Genomic DNA, 20866 nt, shown 5'->3' with positions numbered 1-20866 from the left:
TAAAACTTTTTTCTTATAGGGTAGTCTTATTTTCAGGCTTTTTTACTTCCTAAATTAATATTCAAATTTTTGGGGGGGTCGTCTTATAATCAAGCACATGCGGTGTATTCTTTGTCCATCTTTTAAACATTTTTCCTATGCCTAGGATTTTTGCCTATTTTGGTAACTGCAGGTCAGGCCAATTTTAACAGTTTTACTATAGCTAGTTTTATGCAACCTTTTTATAAACGGCTTGCGTTTTTAAGGCAAATAGTGCATACAATTTGTTGTTAAAAAATTGTTAATAGACAAGAATCCTCCATTTTTAACTCATGCCAAACCAAATTGTAAAAACAATGAAACCGAAATGTTCTTAAAAGCCCACACAACCCTAATAAATATATAAATGTAAATTATATACAGACAATACAAATAGATTCGTGTTGATCAAACAAGACATAGATGACTGTATGCAACATATTGCAGGGAGGCGCTCAAACAACCATATATAGGCTTAGTCTGTAGGTTTTTTTGTTATCATCATCATCTTAGGGGGGTTTAATAACTATGTATAAATATATAAGGGGACAGTACAGAGATCACTCCCAGGACCTATTTATACCCAGGACTGTATCTATAACAAGGGGACATCCTCTACGGTTGGAGGAAAGGTTTCTACACCAGCACAGACGGGGGTTCTTTACAGTAAGAGCGGTGAGATTATGAAACTCTCTGCCAGAGGAAGTGGTAATGGTAAACTCAATAAAAGAGTTCAAAAGGAGCCTGGACGTGTTTCTTGAAAGCAATAATATTCCAAGTTATGGATATTAGATTAATAGGGACAGAACGTTGATCCAGGGATTTATTCTGATTGCCATATTTGGAGTCGGGAAGGAATTTTCCCCCTGGTATGGGGCAATTGGCATCTGCTTCATAAGGGTTTTTTTGCCTTCCTCTGGATCAACACAGTAGGGACACAATATGTATATAGGTTGAACTTGATGGACTTTGGTCTTTTTTCAACCTTATGAACTATGTTACTATCTCCGGTGCTCCTACAATTGGGTGCTAAAGCCACACTGGGACATCATCTCATGCAATCAAAATAGACGATAAGGGTGATCACACCAAAAAGAAGAGCAGAAGTCCACAAAGGGTAACAATGCAGTAAAAGCTGTTCTTTATTGTAATCAAAGCTATGTGAAAACAATGATATAATTCTTACAAAGACAAAACTATGTAGAGAAGGAAAAGCAAACGGTAGACAGATTACGCACCAGTGTGCTTTTTAAAAGTCACTTCCATACTAGTTATATAGGCACTCACCCACATTAAATTATGTTGAAAACAATGAAGCACTTACCAGACAATTAGTAGACCCCCCCCGTTAAAAAAAAACAATTCAATAGTTGGTCAAATGTCTGCATCGATAAGATGTCCAAGCCTAGTAAATAAATAGTTAAATCCTACCGGGCTGTTTCTACATACCAACAGAAAAAGTACACAAATATTAAATCAATAAATAAAAAATGAAAGATCAAATCGTTAAGTAAACTGTAATCAAAATACATTTTGAATCTAATAAATATATACTGCCACTTTATTAGGTATGCCTTGCTAGTGCAGGGTTGGACCCCATTTTGCCTTCAGAACTGACTTCGTTCTTCGTGGCGTACTTTGTACGAGGTGCTGGAAGCATTCCTCAGAGATTTTGGTCCATATGGACATGATGGCATCCCGCACTTGCTGCAGATTTGTCGGCTGCACATCCATGATGCAAATCTCCCAAAGGACATGGTCAGCAACAACACCTCAGGTAGGCTGTCGCATTTAAACGATGCTCAATTGGTACTAAGGGGCCCAAAGTGTGCCAAGAAAATGTCCCCCACACCATTACACCACCAACCTGAACCGTTGATACAAGGCAGGATGGATCCATGCTTTTATGTTGTTTACGCCAAAGTCTGACCCTGCCATCTGAATGCAGCAGCTGGAATCGAGACCCATCAGACCAGGCAACGTTCTCCAAGTCTTCCATTGTCCAATTTTGGTGAGCCTGTGTGAATTGTAGCCTCGGTTTCATGTTCTTAGCTGACAGGAGTGGCACCCGGTGTGGTCTGCTGCTGTAGCCCATGTGCTTCAAGGTTCAACATGAGATGGTATTCTGCATACCTTGGTTGTAACGAGTCGTTATTTGAGTTACTGTTGCCTTTCTGTCATCTTGTACCAGTCTGCCAATTATCCTGACATCAACATTTTCGTCCACACAACTGCCGCTCGCTTCTCTTTTTCGGATCATTCTCTGAAAATCCCAGTAGATTAGCATTCCCTCACGTCCTAACTGGCAGCACAAGAGGGGTATTACTGCCCCTGTGAACAATTAGGACAGGTGGAAAATTAATGATTTACACAATTAAATAAGCAATTAACCCCCTTTACTCCCCCTATAAAGGGAACTCCACCCCTAACCACAGAGTGCTTTTTTCTGTCCTTTGGACATATTGGGACAGGTGGTGGTCTCTGTGTGAGACCTTGTGTTAGCTTGCTAACCTTTATTTTACTTTTTTTCAGGTGCCCTCCTGTTGGATTGTGTATCCTATTTTTATCTGCTGCCCTGCTGTGCTGCAGGACGGCCTCATTTCACCCAGCATTATCTGTGTGTTCGTGCTGGATCTATACCTGACTGGTTTGGATGTCTCCTCCCAGCTGCTTATCTTCATGTCTGCTGATCTAGGCTGTGATGTTCTGGAGTTTCTCTATGCCTCCCTGTACTCGTTTTAGCTGCTGAGGGGAAGGAATCCATTTCTTTTCCCTCAGCATCAGTAGTATTCCTTTAGAAAGTTTGTTCTTTCTTGGATTCCTGATTTTCTTTTGTGGTGTCTGACATCACTTCCGGGGGGCGTGGCTTCCTGTTTTGGCTCTCTGCCAGTGTATATTAACCTGGTAGTGTCCTTTAGGCTGTCTCTTGGTACAGCTATTAAGTTAGCCTTCCTAGAGTCTCCTGTCTATCTTTGGCTTTGTGTGTTATCCTTCCCTTGCATTTTCAATCTCAGGGTAGGTATAACTAAAAAGATTTTTATGTTTAATAAAACTCTTTATATTATTTTGGTCATCTCTTTTGCAGATGTCATCCCGTACTCCAGAGGATCCTGCTCCTGAGGGGCGCAAGTCCACTGCCAAGCGCAGGCATTTTACCTGCCGCGGGTGTGATACACCTCTAGAGGATGCTTACCCTAATAGTCGCTGCTCAAGTTGCAGAGATCCCCCGAGGCAGAACCCAATATACATGATATGATGATTTGGGTTAAAGATTTTGTTGGATCCTCTATCAAGAGATTTGAGGATACACTCCAGATAAAGAGACCTATGGCCCAATCCCCTCCTAGGGTGGTCCCTATGTCTGAAGACGCTTATCTCACTGTAGGTGAGCTTGACTCTTCTGAAGAAGAAGAACCTGCTTCATCGTTCTGGTTTCCCATTGAGAAAACCCAACGGTTACTAAAGTCCATCCGGTCAGGGGGACCAGGATGTTGACCCTAAGGAAGCTCCAGAAACCACCTCTAGAGGGCAAAGGGCCTTCAAAGTGGATGAGTCTCTCATTAAGTTAATGGAGACTGAATGGAAATTCCCGGAAAAAGGTCCGGTTATCACCAAGCGGTTCAAATCTATGTTTCCGCTTAATGTAGACCAGCAGCGCCCATGGGGTCCTCCCCCTAAAGTCGATATGGCCATCGCCAAGATGTTCAAGAGGACCGTGGCACCGGCCGATGATGCCATGGATAGGCGCGCAGAGTGTTCCTTGTGCCGCAATTATGCAGCTGCTTCTGCCTCAGCTTCTGTGGCTATTGCCTCTAGTGAGGTTACTAATTTTCTGTGCACCAGAATGTCTCAAATCCGGTCGGATATTGATGCAGGTGTTCCAAGAGATGATATCTTGAAGCAGTTTAAAACAGCTCAACTGGCTGTGGTATTCCTTTCGAATGCTGCGCCTCAACATCTGAAGCTAGCCTCCAAATCTATGGCGCTATCTGCTGCTGCAAGGAGACCCCTATGGTTAAAACCCTGGAAAGCGGACAACGCCTCCAAATTTTCGCTTTGTGGGTTGCCTTACGAACCTGGCAAGCTGTTTGGCAGTGAGCTGGACAGGATCATGGAGGGCCTTTCTGACAAGAAAGGCAAATCCCTCCCCCAGCAGGCTTCTAGAGGGAGGGGCAGACAGTCCAGAGGATCCAGGTCCCAGGGACCTTCTAGATCCCAATGGCGTCAGGGGACTCAGAAAAGAGGAGCAGGTCGCTCCTGCGGGTCCTATGAGAAGAGAAAGGACCTTTGTCGCCGAGAGACTGGCGCCAGAGAGTCCGGAGGTAACCCCTCCTTCCAGTGCTTGACCCCCTGGTGGGAGGTCGTCTATCTTTTTTTTCTGGAGGCTTGGGAGAGGTACATACCAAAGCCTTTTGTTTCTCTACCTCCTCTTAATTTTGTTCTGACAAGGATTCTCTCGTGCGAGAGGCTAAGAGTCCTAGAGGCTTCTATCCACGCCTATATACAGGAGACTGGCCGATGATCAAAGATCTTCGCTATTTGAACAAGTTCATAGCAAGAAAGAAATTCCGCATGGAGTCCATCCGCTCTGTAATAAATATCTTACTCCGGGAGATGGTGATGGTCTCTATAGACTTGAAGGACGCTTAGCTTCATGTTCCTGTTTGCCAAGCCCACAGTATCTGCGTGTGACTGTATCCCATTGTGGCGAAGTGAAACACCTTCAGTTTACTGCCCTTCCCTTCGGAATCTCCTCTGCTCCTCATACCTTTACCTAGGTTGTAGTTGTCGTGGTAGCAATCTTGAGACTAGAAGGCCTAGAAATCGTCCATATTTAGACGATTGGCTTCTAAAAGCCGCTTCTACAGGAATTCTGTATTCTCATCTTCAGCAGGCTCATTTTTCTGCCAAAAACTACCAAAAGTCCAAGTTGGTTCCATCCACTTCCAGGAAGTTTCTGGGGTTCATAATTGACTCGACCCAGATGACTCTCTCTCTCTGTCTCTCGACAGACACAATCGGGTTGTCAGAGCCGCCAGTTCTCTAAGGACCCCTCAGTCGGTGTCCATCAGAACGCTTATGAAGATGTTAGGGCACATGTCAGGAACTGTGGATGCAGTCCCTTGGGCCCTTTGGCACCTACGCCCTCTCCAATCAGAAGTTTTGGGCATTTGGAATCGCAACCCATTAGGGTTGAACAAAATGTGCACCCTGTCTCCTCAAGTCCGTCGCTCCCTCAGTTGGTGGGAGCATCTGAAAGATGGGAGGTCCTTGATTCAGCCAGCCTGGATTCTGTTGACCACGGACGCATCCCTTCTAGGTTGGGGAGCCCATCTAGAGGACATTCCAGTACGAGGTACTTGGTCCCGTCCAGAGAGCCTTATGTCTTCGAACTTCAGAGAGCTCAGAGCAATCAGATTGGCGCTCCTTCACTTTGCTCCTCAAATCCGCGGCAAAGCGGTGAGAGTTCGTTCAGACAACATGACGGCGGTTTATTACATCAACAAACAGGGTGGCACGAGATCTCAACCTCTTCTCAAGGAAGTGGGAATGATCCTATCATGGGCAGAGCAGAACCTCTCCCACCTCTCTGCAGTCCACGTTCGGATATTTCAATGTGGTAGTGGACCGTCTGAGTCAGGGTCTCAATGTTCCAGGTGAATGGTCACTAAACCAGGAAGTATTTTATCAAATTACTCTTCGGTGAGGAATGCCAGAAATCGACTTAATGGCTACGAGGTTCAACGCCAAGGTGAAGATCTTCTGCTTCCTATACAGGGAGGACAATCCTTGGGTGATAGATGCTCTGTCCATCCCTTGGAGGTTCGGGCTGGCTTTCATCTTCCCTCCAATTTCAATGATACCAAGGGTATTGATGAAGATCAGACAGGAACAGACCTCGATTATTGCGATAATTCCATTCTGGCCAAAGAGTGGTTCACCCAGCTCATGGGGATGAGTCAGGGTCTGTACTGGAAGCTTCCAATATCAGAGAACCCTGTGTTTCTGGGCACAGGTTCTCACCTAGATCTGAGAATTCTCAATTTGACAGCCTGAGATTGACAGCTCCCTATTGAAGGATAGTGGACTTTCTTCTGGGGTCTTGAGGACTTTGTCTCATTCGAGAGCGGAGTCTACTAATAGAGCTTACAACCGGATTAGACACTCTTTTTCATTATGGTGTGCGAAGAACAAAGTGGGTTTCTCAGATCCCCCCATTTCTTCCATATTACAGTTCCTCCAAGATGGACTAGATAAAGGCCTGGCTCCCTCTACTCTCAGAGTGCACACCTCAGTCATATCGGGTTTTTTTAGGGGAACCTCTGTCCCAAGAACCCCTTATCAGGAGGTTCCTTAAAGGAGCCGAAAGGTTAAAACCTAAGATCCTGAGACCACTCCCTCAATGGGACCTTACTGTCGTGCTCAGGGGTTATGCTCTCCCCCCTTCGAGCCATTGGAAAGCGTGGACATGAAGTACCTTTCCTGGAAGGCTGCCTTCCTAGTGGCGATCACCTCTGCCAAGAGAATTGGTGAGCTCTGTGTGCCTTTGAGCCTTACACCCTATTCCTGCCTGATAGGGTTCTCCTAAGGTTCCTGCCAGCTTTTTTACCGAAGTGACCTTCGTTTCAGAGCATTAATCAGGTCATTTCTCTACCTGTTTTTCACCCAGATCCTTCAACAGAAGAAGAATCTCTTCTACAGTCTCCAGATGTCTGCAGATCTATCTACAAAGATCCGGTGTCTTCAGGAAAGATGAAAATCTCTTTCCACAGTTTTTTGGCAGGAACAAAGGATCTTAAGCTTCTAAACCATCCCTGAGCAGGTGGATAAAGAAAGCCATCAGAGAACCCTTCTCAGCTCAAGGCTTGCCTCCTTTGTCCGCGCTCACTCTACCAGAGCGGTAGCTACCTCGGCTGCTGAGAGGGGCCTCATCCCTCTTCAACATATTTGTGCTGCAGCCTCCTGGAGTTCTAACTCCACTTTTATAAGCCATTATAGGCTAAATTTAAGACGTTCGGAAGACACTGCCTTTGGGCCGTCTGTTCTGAACGTCGTTCAGCCGGAAGACCCTCCCTCATAGGTAATCTTCTAGCTACTTCCCCTCTTGTGCTGCCAGTTAGGACGTAAGGGAATCATTAATTTCTAACGATAATTTGTTTTCCCTTAGTCCTAACGGCAGCACACTAATATCCCTCCCTCTTATATTTTTTTATTATTCTTGTTATAGCACTCTGTGGTTAGGGGTGGAGTTCCTTTTATAGGGGTAGTAAAGGGGGTTAATTGCTTATTTAATTGTGTAAGTCATTAATTTTCCACCTGTCCTAATTGTTCACAGGGGCAGTAATACCCCTCTTGTGCTGCCGTTAGGACTAAGGAAAAACAAATTATCGTTAGAAATCAACAATTTTCTGAAATACTAAGACCCGCCCGCCTGGCACCAACAACCAAAGTCACTTAAATCCCCTTTCTTTCCCATTCCGATGCTCGGTTTGAACTTCAGCAAGTTGTCTTGGCCACGTCTACATGCCTAAATGCATTGAGCTGCTTAAAATGCTGAGGCCATGAGGTCTATGTCTGACATACCCCATTCTTCTGTAATACTCAGAAATTTAGTGTAGCTTAGGCAGCGGGCATCATTCCGCTGGTAGAACCACCAACTTGCTGAAGAAATCTGCAGTGAGGGTAAAGGGGAGGTTCTGGGGATTTTATAATTTCCTACCCTACCTGGATAAGCTACCAGGAGTGACTTTGAAATTTCATTTTCCAGACTCTAAACGGCAGCCAACCATAGTGATTTTAATTCTGAATCCTTTGAGGCAGGACAGGGGCTGAAAGTAAAGGAGTACAGTGAACCATGCTCTCCTGGGTCAAAAAGGAATGATCACAATGACCTTCACGTTGTCTTTCGTATTTTTCTGAATAACCCTGGGAACCAGTGAAATGAGTGTGATGCTATAAATCACCAGTCTGTCATATTCTTAAGGAACCAAAAAGTTTTGAGTTTTCTTTTGTTGCCACAAGGTCTACGACAGGACCTCTACAATCTTTGAAGATGGCTTGTTGCTGAGGGGAACCTTGACTTAACTTGCCTGATAAAACATTTTGAGTTCCTATGACGTGAACTGCAGAAATGGTACATTTTGGTACCCAATTCACATCAATTGCACACCACCTCCCCAGGGATTAAGACCTGGTACCTCCCTGCTTTTTCAAATAGCTACTACTGTAGTGTCTGATAGCACCAGAACTGAAAGACCTAGGATAAAAAGCTTAAATGTTAGAAGTTAGAAGACTGCCTTTAGATCCATGAAATTTAAAGAACGCATCCGATTGTCTTGTTTCCATCTCCCATTTTTAACATATGACCTGTCACTTTGGCTCTCCAATCTGTCCGGTGCATCTTTGGTAATTGGGCACCAACTGTTCAGGGGGAACCACATCCCCTTCCTTTAATTAGGAGACTGTGAACTCTGGTGAAATAATTTAACATTGACGTCTATCCCAAGCCCTCAGGATCATCATTTGTAAAGGACTCACGCGTGCTTTTCCCAAGGAACCACCGGAATAGGAGTGACCAGAGAACGTAGAACCTTCATGGCTCTTCTTATGGAACATCGAATTGGTCCTTTGACCTCTAGTCTCCCCAGAGAGAAAAAAAAATTCTCACCATCTTGGAATCTATCATCATTCCCATAAATCAAAGCATTTGTTAACATCTAGACATTAGAGCTTCCAATGTTGACTTGATTTTTGACAAATGAAGACTAAGCATGTCTGTGGAAGAAGCAATTACCAGCCAATCTAGGTATAGAACAATGTAAATGTCTCAGGATCGGCTAGTTTTTCTTTGGCCCTTCCAAAATTTCTATTATATATAGGACCCGGAGGTTCTAGCTCAGAATTGACTATTTACAATATAATATTCTATTGGTATAGATAAGATCCAAACAATCTGCCTTCTTCATGGAAGATGTTTAGAACTTTGGAACCGTTTAGACGCTAAATCGACCAAGCTTTCAGCCACATACCCAATAACGTGTGTTTGTTTGCTTTTTTCTGCAAGTTATGGGTCAATAGGTACAAGTAGCGTTTTTCTATTTCAAAACCATTTTTCCCAAATCTGGTAATTCTGCTCCCATGTGCTATTCCGGGTATCTTTGAAGCCGGCCAATACAATTTACTCCATCAAACCATATATTTTTGAAGACTAGGCACCCCAGGGTATTTCAAATATGAATTTACTGCTCCTGGTATAGGTCACTGTCTCACAACACCCCAATATGTGTTCAGCAACATCTCCTAAGTACAGTGATACCCCCCATGCATGCGTTTGTCGGGTTGTTTGGGGGCTAAAAGCCACATTTGGGACATGTGCATTTTTTTAAATTGGAAATTAGGCATATGGTCATCCTTCCCCTGTGTTAATTGGGACATTGTTGAATCCGGCCAATTCAATTTACCCAATTAAATCATACATTTTTTTTATTTTAAAGTAGACACCCATGGGCATTTAACATGCCAGTATTTTAGCCCTTTCATGCGAGAATTGTTTTAAGATAAAGTGCTAATTTTAGAACTTGCTCATCACACACAATCGAGCAAATACGGTGTGTGTGTGTGTGTGTGTGTGTGTGTAAGACAACCCCCCAAAATCTGAATATTAATTTAGGAAAACAAGAAAAATCCTGAAAATAAGACGACCCTATAGGAAAAAAAGCATTTGCTCTGAAAAAACCTCGTCTTATAATCGAGCAAATACGGTAATTTGAATTAACAGATATAGGAAAGGCTGAACTTGGACGCATGTCTTTTTTCAGCCTATATAACTATGTAACCTATTTGCATGAAGTCATTTACACTAAAATGGAGCTAATATGCATATGACATAAAAATGACCAATCACCCAATATCCAGAAACTGAATTTGTACAATTTAACACTTTTCTGACACTTGTAAGGCCAAGTAGAGAGAGTGTGGCATAGACCACTTATCCTACAATAAGTTTCACTCGGACATCAAAATTGTTTTAAAGTAATTTTATTAAAGCAAGAATTTTTATAATCCAAATTATGTTTCTTTGCCCAGCTATCATTTCCCACAACCTACTGCAGTGAAATTCTGAGCTTTTCCACAGTAAATTACAAAATCAAAAGAAAGGAATGCTTAACTTCCCGTACTGTTTTCAAAATGCCTTTCCCCAGGACTAAAAAAACATTAGGTTTGTTTTTTTATTTTGCTATTTTTTTTAATTTTATATATTTTTTTTTTTTATCTAGGACTAGCAATTATGCCAGACCTGGCATTTGCTCTGTACGTAAGCATTGACGTTTCCTTTCCTTTTTTATTGGATTTTATGTTTTGCAGTGTTTTTTGCAAGATTTCAGGTTTTTCCATGTTTTGGTAGTTTTCTCCGGTGAAGTGAGGTTCATTGACGTTCCATCTGTCTTCAAAGAAAAAAAATTACTCCAACGTGTACTTAGAGCATAGGCTGGTCTACTTAAAAGTTCCCAATCAATTGTTTGGGACTTCTGCTCAGTTCAAGAATGGTTTATAACCTTACTGCATGTTTAAAGTTAACAGCAAATGTCTTAAACACATCTTGGGCTGGGGAGGGGAAAATACCGACAGCTTAATGGAAAGTTCAGACATTCAACTTGGGCTGTTGGTCTATGTCAACATGCAAATGACAACCCCAGAGATAACAATCAAATCAGTAAGGCCACCTATTGAACTTACATGTATGTTACACAGCAACCACTCCTGTGGTGTTATTCACGGCTTTCTGGGCAGCCTCCTTAGCCTGATGGGCCTGCAGCACAGCAACAGCTTCATCCACCTGCAACAATCAGGAAGGATCAAGTTTTTAACAATCGTGCACATGAACTGAGGCTTATCAGAGGCGCAGGGCATTAGTCTGCTTCAGACAAGAGCTTTAACATACCTTGGAGCGCAGAGACTCTGGTGACTCCAGCATGTGAAGAAGCTCAGAGTTGTCAATCTCCAGTAGCATGCCAGTAATTTTACCAGCAAGGGTTGGATGCATAGCTTGGATCAGAGGGAATAGACGCTCACCTAAAAGATAACAGTTCAGAGTTTAATCAGAGAAAGGGAAGTCCTCACTAGCAGTAGTGGGAACCTATTGTAAATATGACTCCCAAAAGCACACATACAACAAATGTGCAGAAAATGAGTCAAATATAAAAGCCAATAGAGCTGCCTATAGAGTACACGCGCCATCTGAGGGTGCTGTGCTGAAAGATGAGAAATCAGTCTCAGTCTATATTAAATAAAATATCCTTAGTGACTTGACACTGTTACCCAATGTGTTACGTTTGTTATTGTGCCATTACTTTTATCCGTTTTCTTATATAAAACCATCATGTGCACAAGAGCTAGATTTGCGCTTTAACCCCTTCAATCCCAGGGGTTTTTAGTACCTCAAAGCCCAGAGCAATTTTGCCATTTTTTGCGGTATGTCGGTTTAGCGATTATTCACTTTACATGGGTACACTATTCACAGGGAAAACTATATATTGTTTTTTCAAGGAGAGATAGAGCTTTCGTTTGATACCATAGTTGGATGATTAGCTGAAAATTTAGAATAAGAAATTTAGTAAAAACTAGCGAAGATTAGAAAAAAACTTTTTTTTTTTTTACATTTTCCCTCTGAATCCTCACAAAATTAGGTAAAGTGATGGAAAATCCCCTCCAAGTTTATCAATTCAGGTGTCCTGATTTCAGAAATATATATAAATTAGGTATCAGGCAGTTTACAGTGTAACAGCTTACCGGCTTTCATGCCGGAAGCTGTTACAGGCGATCGGACAGCAGAAAGCCGGCTTCTGCTGTCAGTGGGGAGTCCAGGCTGTCAAACGACGCCGCACGAAGGGCTGGACATACCGGGACGTCCATAGGGGTTTCTTAGTGGGCGTTTTTTGGACGTCCCGGTACGTCTATAGGGGATTGAAGGGGTTAATTAAAACATTTAGAGACTTTTCCTATAAAATCCCCCAGCCTTTTGTTTGCACCCTTCCTCTAGAAGCACTGGTTAAGCTACACTACTAGTGCCTACAATAAGATAAACGTGCTACGCCAGTCAGCTCTTTAAAAATAGAGAACTTCACATACCAAGCATTTGTTTCTGTTCCTGTGGAGGCGCTGCAGCCAGCATAGAAGCAGTCAGAGGCTCCTGACCTTGCACATGGACAGCCGGCTGGAAACCAAGAGCACATGGAAAGTTGCTTAAGTAGCTCACCACATAAATGACACTAACACTTAATTAATATACAAAAATGCTAGATTCTTCTTTATACAAGGTTGCTTATCCATGCAGACTTGCAACATTACTGTAAAGCAAGGTACCCTTACAGACTAATCATTACACCGCTGCATTAAAATCTGCAAGTCCCTTTTGAATATTATAATATAAAGTTCCCTTTAATATTAAAAACATACCTGCTGCATGGTAACTTGCTGTTGTGTGCCAAGATGTTGCTGAGGATTACGGACACCAGCAGCATACTTGTACTGAGGAACAGAGCGTACGGTGGAAGTAGCAGCTGCTGCCGCTGCGGCTGTGGTGGGTCTAGGACCCATAGTCTGTGTTGATGTATTTGCTGAGAACAGGAAAATATATTAGTATGTTCAGACATCACTGAGAAATGGATCAGCTACTTACTGGGGGGGGGGGGGGGGGGGAGATTCAGAATCCTTACCAACACGCTGTGCAGACACAACACGTGGAACCTGGGAAGAGGTTGGCCTCATGGCTCCGAAAGCTGGTGGCCTCGGAGCAGCAGCGCGGATAGTCCCTGGCATGTTCTGGAACGCTGTAGAAGAATAGGTAAGATATTGTTGCTATGGTCTAAACAACCACTTCAGGTGGTAGAACCTCAATATGGTCTAAAAGCTTCCCCACACTTACGATGTCTGGCACCCTGGGCAGTCCAGCGGGGACTTGGTCTTAGTTGAGCAAGCTGCCCAGCAGGATAGTATGCAGCGCGGTTCTGAGTCTGGGAAGGAAAAAGTAATATTATTGCGCAAATATGGGCTATATATGTTGTATCTACTACTGTATTAAAGGCAGAATAGACTTACAGGTGGTAAGGCAGCCATGAAGTAGCTGGATGGTGGTGGCTGGTAGGGGTTGATTACGGGATTAGGTACGGCACGAACGCTGGCCATCCTCTGCATATACTGATTGGTCAGATGTGCTTGCCTCTCTTCCTTGCGTTGTGCCAGAGCAACATACAATGGTTTGGTGGCCACAATTCTGCCATTCATTTCAGTAACTGCTTTGGTGGCCTCCTCGGGGGAGGAGAAGCATACAAATCCAAAACCTTTGCTACGACCGCCTTCCATCATGACCTAAAACAAATTTATGAGATTTAATTGAATAAAGATACTGGAAAAAATGCTACAAGTGCCGTTCGGGAAAGAAGTACATTACATCAGCAATTCATTCACTGGGGAACCTACCTTTGCACTGGTGATTGTCCCAAAAGGTGAGAATTCTTTTCGCAGGCGTTCATCATCAATACCATCATCCAGATTCTTCACATAAAGGTTCACACCCTACAACAAAAAATCTTATTACCAGGAGGAGTAATACGGACAGAGTAACACTACATTGCAGCTCATAATGTAGGAAAGGCTAGTCAAGACACGCGTCTTACCTGGTATCTGGTGATTCTGTCCTGCTTCATTTGTTCAAATTTTCGTTTCAGCTCAGTTTGTCTTTCCACCTTCTTCTGGGCACGGCCAACATATATGGCTTTGCCATTCATATCTTTGCCGTTCATGTCATCCACAGCCTTGAAGGAAGATTAACATATACATGAGCAAGATATACTTTTCATGTACATAAATTCTGCTAGAGAAACATCTTACTTTCCAAACTTCAATGTGACCGGTACATAATTCAATGCCTACTCTAAATAGTTTATAGCACAAGCCAACGTGATTAAGCCCTTTAAGAAAAAGAGGCCATGATCAACGATTGTAGCTTTAGCATACAATAGCCCTCGACCATCAGGGATCTACATCCATTCTATGCATTAATATTCACAAAGGTCACCAATACAGGACTGTTTACTCCTAAAACAATGAACTTACTTTTTGAGCGTCCTCATGCCTTTCAAAGCTGACGAAGCCAAAGCCTTTGGACTTGCCATGTTCATCAGTCATAACTTTAACACTAAGAGCTGGTCCTGAAAGGAAGAGTTCTTTAGTGACATGCAAGCCGCACAGTAATAATGAAACAAAAAAGACTGCATAACGGAATAGAAGTATTGGGGTGATAGTGTTTTACATAAACTGGCCCCCCAGAGCAAGCTATTACACATATATTTATTTTTCTGGTAATCAACATCAGTTAACAGATGGTTGTAGTAAGGGAGCTTGTTTGGCTCACCGGAGAATACCTGTAATCGGATTTCGCGTGTAGGATCTTACCGTATTTACCAAACATTTCCTTAAGTCTCTCGTCATCCATGTCTTCCCCGAAATTCTTGATGTATACATTTGTAAACTCTTTAGCCCTGGCTCCAAGTTCAGCCTCTCTTTCTTTGCGGGATTTGAAACGGCCGACAAACCTTCAGAAATATTCAGAAAGCTAAGTACATGGGTACACGTCACCACCACAATCGAAAGCGTTTGCGCCGAAGCAATGTCCTATTCACAGAACTTTTGTACAAAGTAATTCGGAGAATAGTTTGACACGGTCAGGGTAGGTTGGGGTTTTTTTTGCGCACACATTAGAAGATAGTCGCACATCTTTGCACACATGCTAACATCTAACTTGACAAACTACTTGTGATACATACACTTTGCGGTCATTCAAGAGCATGCCGTTCATTTTATCGATGGCTCTCTCAGCAGCCTCCTGTGTCTCAAAGTGAACGAATCCATAGCCTTTTGATCCATTTTCATCACACACGACCTAAAATACAGAGTGCCAGGTAGTGGCATTACTCCACAGAGGCAAATCTGACGGGGTATAAATGCAGACTAGGATGTGAGGTTTGCTATAGCAGACAAATTGGGCCAATGTTGTATTCTGAATAGACCTATGTGGAGCCAAATCGCATGTCATGTAAGTGGAACAGTGTTTTCCACGGCTGATCTCAGAAGCGCTGAATTGATTTCACTATCCTGGGGGAATCAGTAGAGCAAAGACTAAAAGAACCCCTTGATGTTTGCTAAACAGAGAACCCAAACTAAGCCAGTGCCTTAGCACAGATTTCATGTACTTGAATGTCTGTATGCCCCCTGAGAGTTCTACTTAGGGTGTTCATGGTGAGTTGCTTTGGTTTTTACTATATTTGTATCCTATAAACCATTTTTAACACCGTTTCAGCAAACCTACCTTACACGAAAGGATATTTCCGAACGCTGAAAAGGTATCGTACAGAGCTTTATTATCAATAGACTTGTCCAGATTCTTGATGAAGATGTTACCAACACCACTTTTACGGAGAGAGGGGTCACGCTGAGACCACATGATACGCACAGGTTTGCCCTTTATGACATCAAAGTTCATCGTATCCAAAGCTCGCTCAGCTAGAAAAGGGAAAAAAATAGAGTTTAACAACACAGCAAGACATGTTGCACAAACACCAAAATAATGTATGGTATGTCTGCAGAAAGCAGACGTGGAATGCGGTTTGGAAAGTAATCTAAAACTTTGGAATAACCAGCCTGGCAGCTTTCAGGGCGAGTGTTCAGGGGACCGGGGTGATGAATGGTAGGCAAAGCAAATAGCAATTAACTCTACCAAAATGTTTATTTAGTGTTTTTAACACTATTTAAGAGTTAAGGCATAACATGTGGATTTTTATGGTTTTTAGGTAATATGTTGCCCACAGAAGAGTACATTAAGGACACGCACACACACTTCTATTAACAGATCGATTCACCCAATCTGCAGGCGTTGTAAGACTTATTGTAAAAACTAAAGCTTCTACGTGATCAGCAAGTCTGGTCAACGGTTTATTAACACAAGTCATTCTCAAAAGAACACAAGGTGCAGTTATCGCAACTTTCGAAGCCCGCTGTAGTACATTAAGGGTTAACAGTATACACACTGAATGCGACACCTGTGACAAAGCATTAAAAAGGAAGATTTACCGTGAAGATTAAAAAAAAGTCAGAAAGCTCGGAAGCTATAAAATAGGGTGAATAGTCTCCCTCCGCAGTAGGTAGCGAGCCGGGACCTCGCTACCCAACGTATGAGTTTCTAGCTGTCATACACACACACATATATATATATATACACGATGTGAAGTGCCATGTACATTGCCGACGCTATATAAACATGATGATAAGCAGTGTGTGAGTCATGAATAAGGAATTCTGGCACAAGATTGCAGAAGTTGAGCAAACAAGGCTGAAAATTATATTGCCATCAATGTCTTAAAAATTGGCTGTGGAAAAAGTATTGTTTTTTGTGTTAAAACCACCAAGAATCAAAGTGTAAAACTTCTACAACTTGTGTCAGTAACCCATCATGCCTGAGGTCACGATACAAGCGCATTAATAACGCGAGAACAGTGCGCTAGCCGCGAACATGACCGTAAACAGCGGACACGAAGCGGGTCACGCCACTCTTACCGTCAGCCGGCTGCTGGAAGTTGACGTATGCGTAGCCAAGAGATCTCCGGGTGATCATATCCCTGCAGACTCTGATTGACAAGATGGGGCCTGCAGGACTGAACTTCTCATACAGCATGGCTTCCGTCACGTCTTGGTGCAGATCCCCAACGTACAGGGAAGCCATGGGGTAACTGGGAGCGCTGGGATTCATCTTTTCCTCTTTTCCTAGAGAGAATAACTTAGCTAGAAAGAGAAAAAAAAACACACGTTAGGGGAGACTATTGGGTGTAAACATGTATTCATCATGCTCTGCTGTACATGCAATACAACGTACTTATGGCATAGTAGACGACCGCATTAGTTTACACAGGACTTTAATTCACCAACACGAGACGTGGCCCCGGCCAAAGAGCTTTCAGTCCATTGGCACACGTGATGCATGCATTCTGTACCTTTCACCGTCTGTAGTTTACATGAAAGCAGATCTAGCACATGCTCGCGCTCACACACGTGTTTAGGACCGGAACATGATAGTTATGTATGATTTTAACCAGTTACTGCACTGACAGAAGCTTATCACAAGCTCTACGGTGCAAGAGTGACCAGCGTGAGTAACGTGATAAGACGGGAGGTGGAACAATAACTACAAGCACGATTTAAAGGGCTGAACACAGAGCGAGTGAGTCAGCAGACACGGCGTGACCGCATTTCAGCTTCACACAAACCAGGTCATTTATGTGCTCACAGCCAGAACATGTATGTAGATGACAGGAAAGGGTGGGAGAACATGGAGGAGCCTTACAGAGCATAGACTCAACTCATCCTGCCCTTAAGACTCACACCAAGAGCCATATGCCTACCCCATGCATGCTTATTAGCCTCTACCACGTCTACTGGGAGGCTGATCTACTTATCCACTTCCTATTACATCTAAGCTTCTGACCCAGCAGTTTAAGGTTTCGATCTCCTACAGATGACCTGAGCACCCGACATCGTGCCAGCCAAACCGATACCCTTCCCAACAGCCCACGGGAAAACGTAAACTGACGAAACGCAGCTTAAACCGAGCGAGTAATAATGCGACACGTGTGGGTCGGGTTTCGGCAAGATCCGGGGCGTCCGCACTACGCCCATCTGGCGTTAAGCCACAAAGCATTCGCAGTCTAAAGTAGCCCGGGCCTACGCTAACAGGGCGGCCCAGCGAAGCAACCTTACTCCGTAACATCACGCAATACCCGCGAGGCCCGGTGTATCTGCGCTGCCATGCGGCCCCTTTAAGTCTATCACGTCTCCATGTAACTTCCAAGCCTTTCCGGCTCCTCTTCACCTGGTCAGCCAGTCCCCACCCTCGTTAACCCTTGTGGCTCTAACCAGACTAGTACGGGGACCTCAGCGTCGTGAACTACAGCGAATAACGCAAACTCGGGCGCTCACCGATAACGTTTGGAACCGTCTACCCAGAAACAGGTAGCAGCTCGGCCCCCATGCGAGAGGAGACTCACCTGGTCCTGAGTGACGGTTATTCGCCCGATTTCGCCACTTCCAAGTCGGAACGTGCGCTGAGGCCTCTTCCTGCTTCACCGGTTTCCTTTAACGGATTTTGTTTTTGCAATTTTTTTCTTCTTTTTTTTTTTAATTAGTCGTGTATTTTTCGTCCGTTGCTTGTTTTTTGTTTTTCTCGAGCGTTAAAATCAGATAGAGGGCGCGGAAAAAAAATCTGCTTTTTTTTAAAATCAACCAAAAAGAAAAATAAAACGTTGGAAGGAAAAAAAAAAGAGGGTTTTTTCTGGGTTTTTCAAAGGATTTTGTAATTTTTTTTTATTTTTATATTTTTTTAATAATAAGAAATGTGTGCCGAGGCCAGGCTCCGGAGCACACACTCACACACAGCACTAACAGCCGGGGTAGAGGGGAAAAGGCCGGAGCCGATCGGCGTCTTATTTATAGGGACGCATGTACGTACGACGCATGTGACGTATCCTCGTAAGTCCGCCCGTCCGGGGAAGGGGCGGGGCCATTGTGTTCCGTGAGTAGGCTTGTGGTCGCCATGATAGTGGTGGCCTGCGTCATACGTGCGTTTCACCGGTTTGGGAATGGAGATGTTATTATTTGTTAATGGCGGAAAGACTATTTATTTATGTTACTTCCCCCCTCCCCTCCTAAAGTATTTGAGAGGAAAAATAGGTATGGAAAATAACCCAAAAAGAGACACCAGTTAAAACTAGTTGAAGAGCAGATGCAACAAAAGTTTTGCGCCTGCGTGTAAATATCGCGTTCTATAGAGCAGCTTGGGGTGGTTAGGAAAATACAGGGTTTTCTGAGTTGATGGTAGGTATTCTGAGGGAATGTAGAAGGTGTGTTTGAGTGTATGGTGTGGGGTAACTGTGTCATTTTCCAAAGATACGTGTATTTTACATGTTGCGTACTATCACATGTAACGTGCTATTGGATTTGAGTTGTATAAACTTAACGCCACGCATATAGCAGGTTGGCCGTTTATGTGTGCCGGACGACTTGTGAAAGTTACGTGTGCCGTGGAAGTGATGGTTGATGGCTAGTTGTGTGTGTGTCTTGGAAGTGATGGCTAGTTGTGTGTGTGTCTTGGAAGTGATGGTTGATGGCTAGTTGTGTGTGTCTTGGAAGTGATGGCTAGTTGCGTGTGTCTTGGAAGCGATGGTTGATGGCTAGTTGCGTGTGTGTCTTAGAAGTGATGGCTAGTTGCGTGTGTGTCTTGGAAGCGATGGTTGATGGCTAGTTGCGTGTGTGTCTTGGAAGTGATGGCTAGTTGCGTGTGTGTCTTGGAAGTGATGGTTGATGGCTAGTTGTGTGTGTCTTGGAAGTGATGGCTAGTTGCGTGTGTCTTGGAAGTGATGGTTGATGGCTAGTTGTGCGTGTGTCTTGGAAGTGATGGTTGATGGCTAGTTGCGTGTGTGTCTTGGAAGTGATGGCTAGTTGCGTGTATGTCTTGGAAGTGATGGTTGATGGCTAGTTGCGTGTGTGTCTTGGAAGCGATGGTTGATGGCTAGTTGCGTGTGTGTCTTGGAAGTGATGGCTAGTTGCGTGTGTGTCTTGGAAGCGATGGTTGATGGCTATCCTAGGCCTTTGTGGCAAGTTGTGGAACCCCGATGTCTATAGAGGTTCTGTGAGCGAACACGTAATCTAAGAATAGTATTTAGAACAATAACTTGCAGTCACTGGGTACAAGAAACAGAACAGGTTCGGTTAAACTTGCTTTATCTGCAGATGTGTGGGCCGCTGTCGGTGTCAGTCTATTGATATTGATCCATTTCAGCACCTGGGGTTTTTTCATACCTTTTAACGACAGATTTTTCTTTGGCATTTTTTACTATATGTTTTTTAAACCGTGTATAATAACTTTGCTAAAATAACCCAGAACGCGTTGTCTTTACATTTTCCCTTGGTTTTATTATAGATTGGTAAGGGAGACTTGTTATAAAACAAGTGTAGGTTGGCCGAGTAAAAGTTAATGAACTGGTTACAGTGAGAATTACTCGCGAGATAACAGATGGGTTTGTTGCTCGTTATCTCTGGTGTTATCAAGTTTACTTTGTATGCAAATAGTTACTCCGCAATTAGCAGTGTATCTTCCCCCTTTAGGATTCAATCAAGGCTTTTCACATACAGATCAGGCTTACCTGCATTGTCGCTGGTGATTTACATATGAACTGGGACAGGTCTGGCAAATTTTAAACCAGCACAATAAAAAAACTATGTCTAGTAGCCAAAAGTAAATTTGGTCATCTATACATAATAAATAATTAAAATAATAAAAATAGCCCCTTATGGGGAGTGCACTGGTTCACTTTTTGCATCGGGTGAAGCACAAGTCCATCGGGCTTCGAGGGGAAGAAGATGATTTAAAATCATATTACTGAATAAACTATGCAAAGTCATTCAAGGCCGGTCATTCAGTAGAAACCAGCCAGGGATGGCCCTGCATAATCCATAATGAATTCCATAAGTTAAAACCATATCTGCAAACTCGCCCGACAGCTCTCTCTTTGGTGAATAAGCACCGATGTATTCATGTATGTTGTAAAGCTACAGCCACACCAAATAAAGTGAGCAACACTCCCTGGCAGCTGATTTGTCTGAACATATTTGTTTAAGCGTAACTCTTCTTCTTTTTTTTTTTAAATGATTACTATTAGTAATTATTTTAGGAATTCTTGCCTTGGGCACTAATGGGAATGCCATCTTGTTTGCTGGCCAGTTATACTGCAATAGTAATCAT

At 43.3% G+C, this 20866-nt stretch overlaps 1 protein-coding gene across 1 annotated transcript; it reads right to left on the bottom strand.

Annotated features, from left to right (window-relative positions):
• Positions 1–10221: 10221 nt before the first annotated feature.
• On the bottom strand, positions 10222–18495 carry LOC149305600 (polyadenylate-binding protein 1-A). Its single transcript, XM_089477170.1, has 16 exons — positions 18114–18495; positions 16630–16854; positions 15386–15579; positions 14844–14959; positions 14473–14612; positions 14134–14228; positions 13695–13832; positions 13498–13593; positions 13117–13386; positions 12944–13031; positions 12735–12848; positions 12475–12635; positions 12148–12232; positions 10961–11091; positions 10756–10855; positions 10222–10463 (listed from the first exon to the last, which is right to left on the bottom strand). The coding sequence occupies exons 2-15, from the start codon at positions 16820–16822 to the stop codon at positions 10763–10765; spliced, it is 1914 nt and encodes a 637-aa protein (XP_089333296.1). The 5' UTR covers positions 16823–16854; positions 18114–18495; the 3' UTR covers positions 10222–10463; positions 10756–10762.
• Positions 18496–20866: the final 2371 nt, after the last annotated feature.

Source organism: Sceloporus occidentalis, unplaced genomic scaffold (genome assembly GCF_023333645.1).
Source record: "Sceloporus occidentalis isolate IW3139 unplaced genomic scaffold, rSceOcc1.0.p SCAF_11, whole genome shotgun sequence".
Taxonomy (NCBI): Eukaryota; Metazoa; Chordata; class Lepidosauria; order Squamata; family Phrynosomatidae; genus Sceloporus; species Sceloporus occidentalis.
The sequence above is the reverse complement of the archived record's forward strand: the minus strand, read 5'-3'. Positions and strand labels throughout refer to the sequence as shown.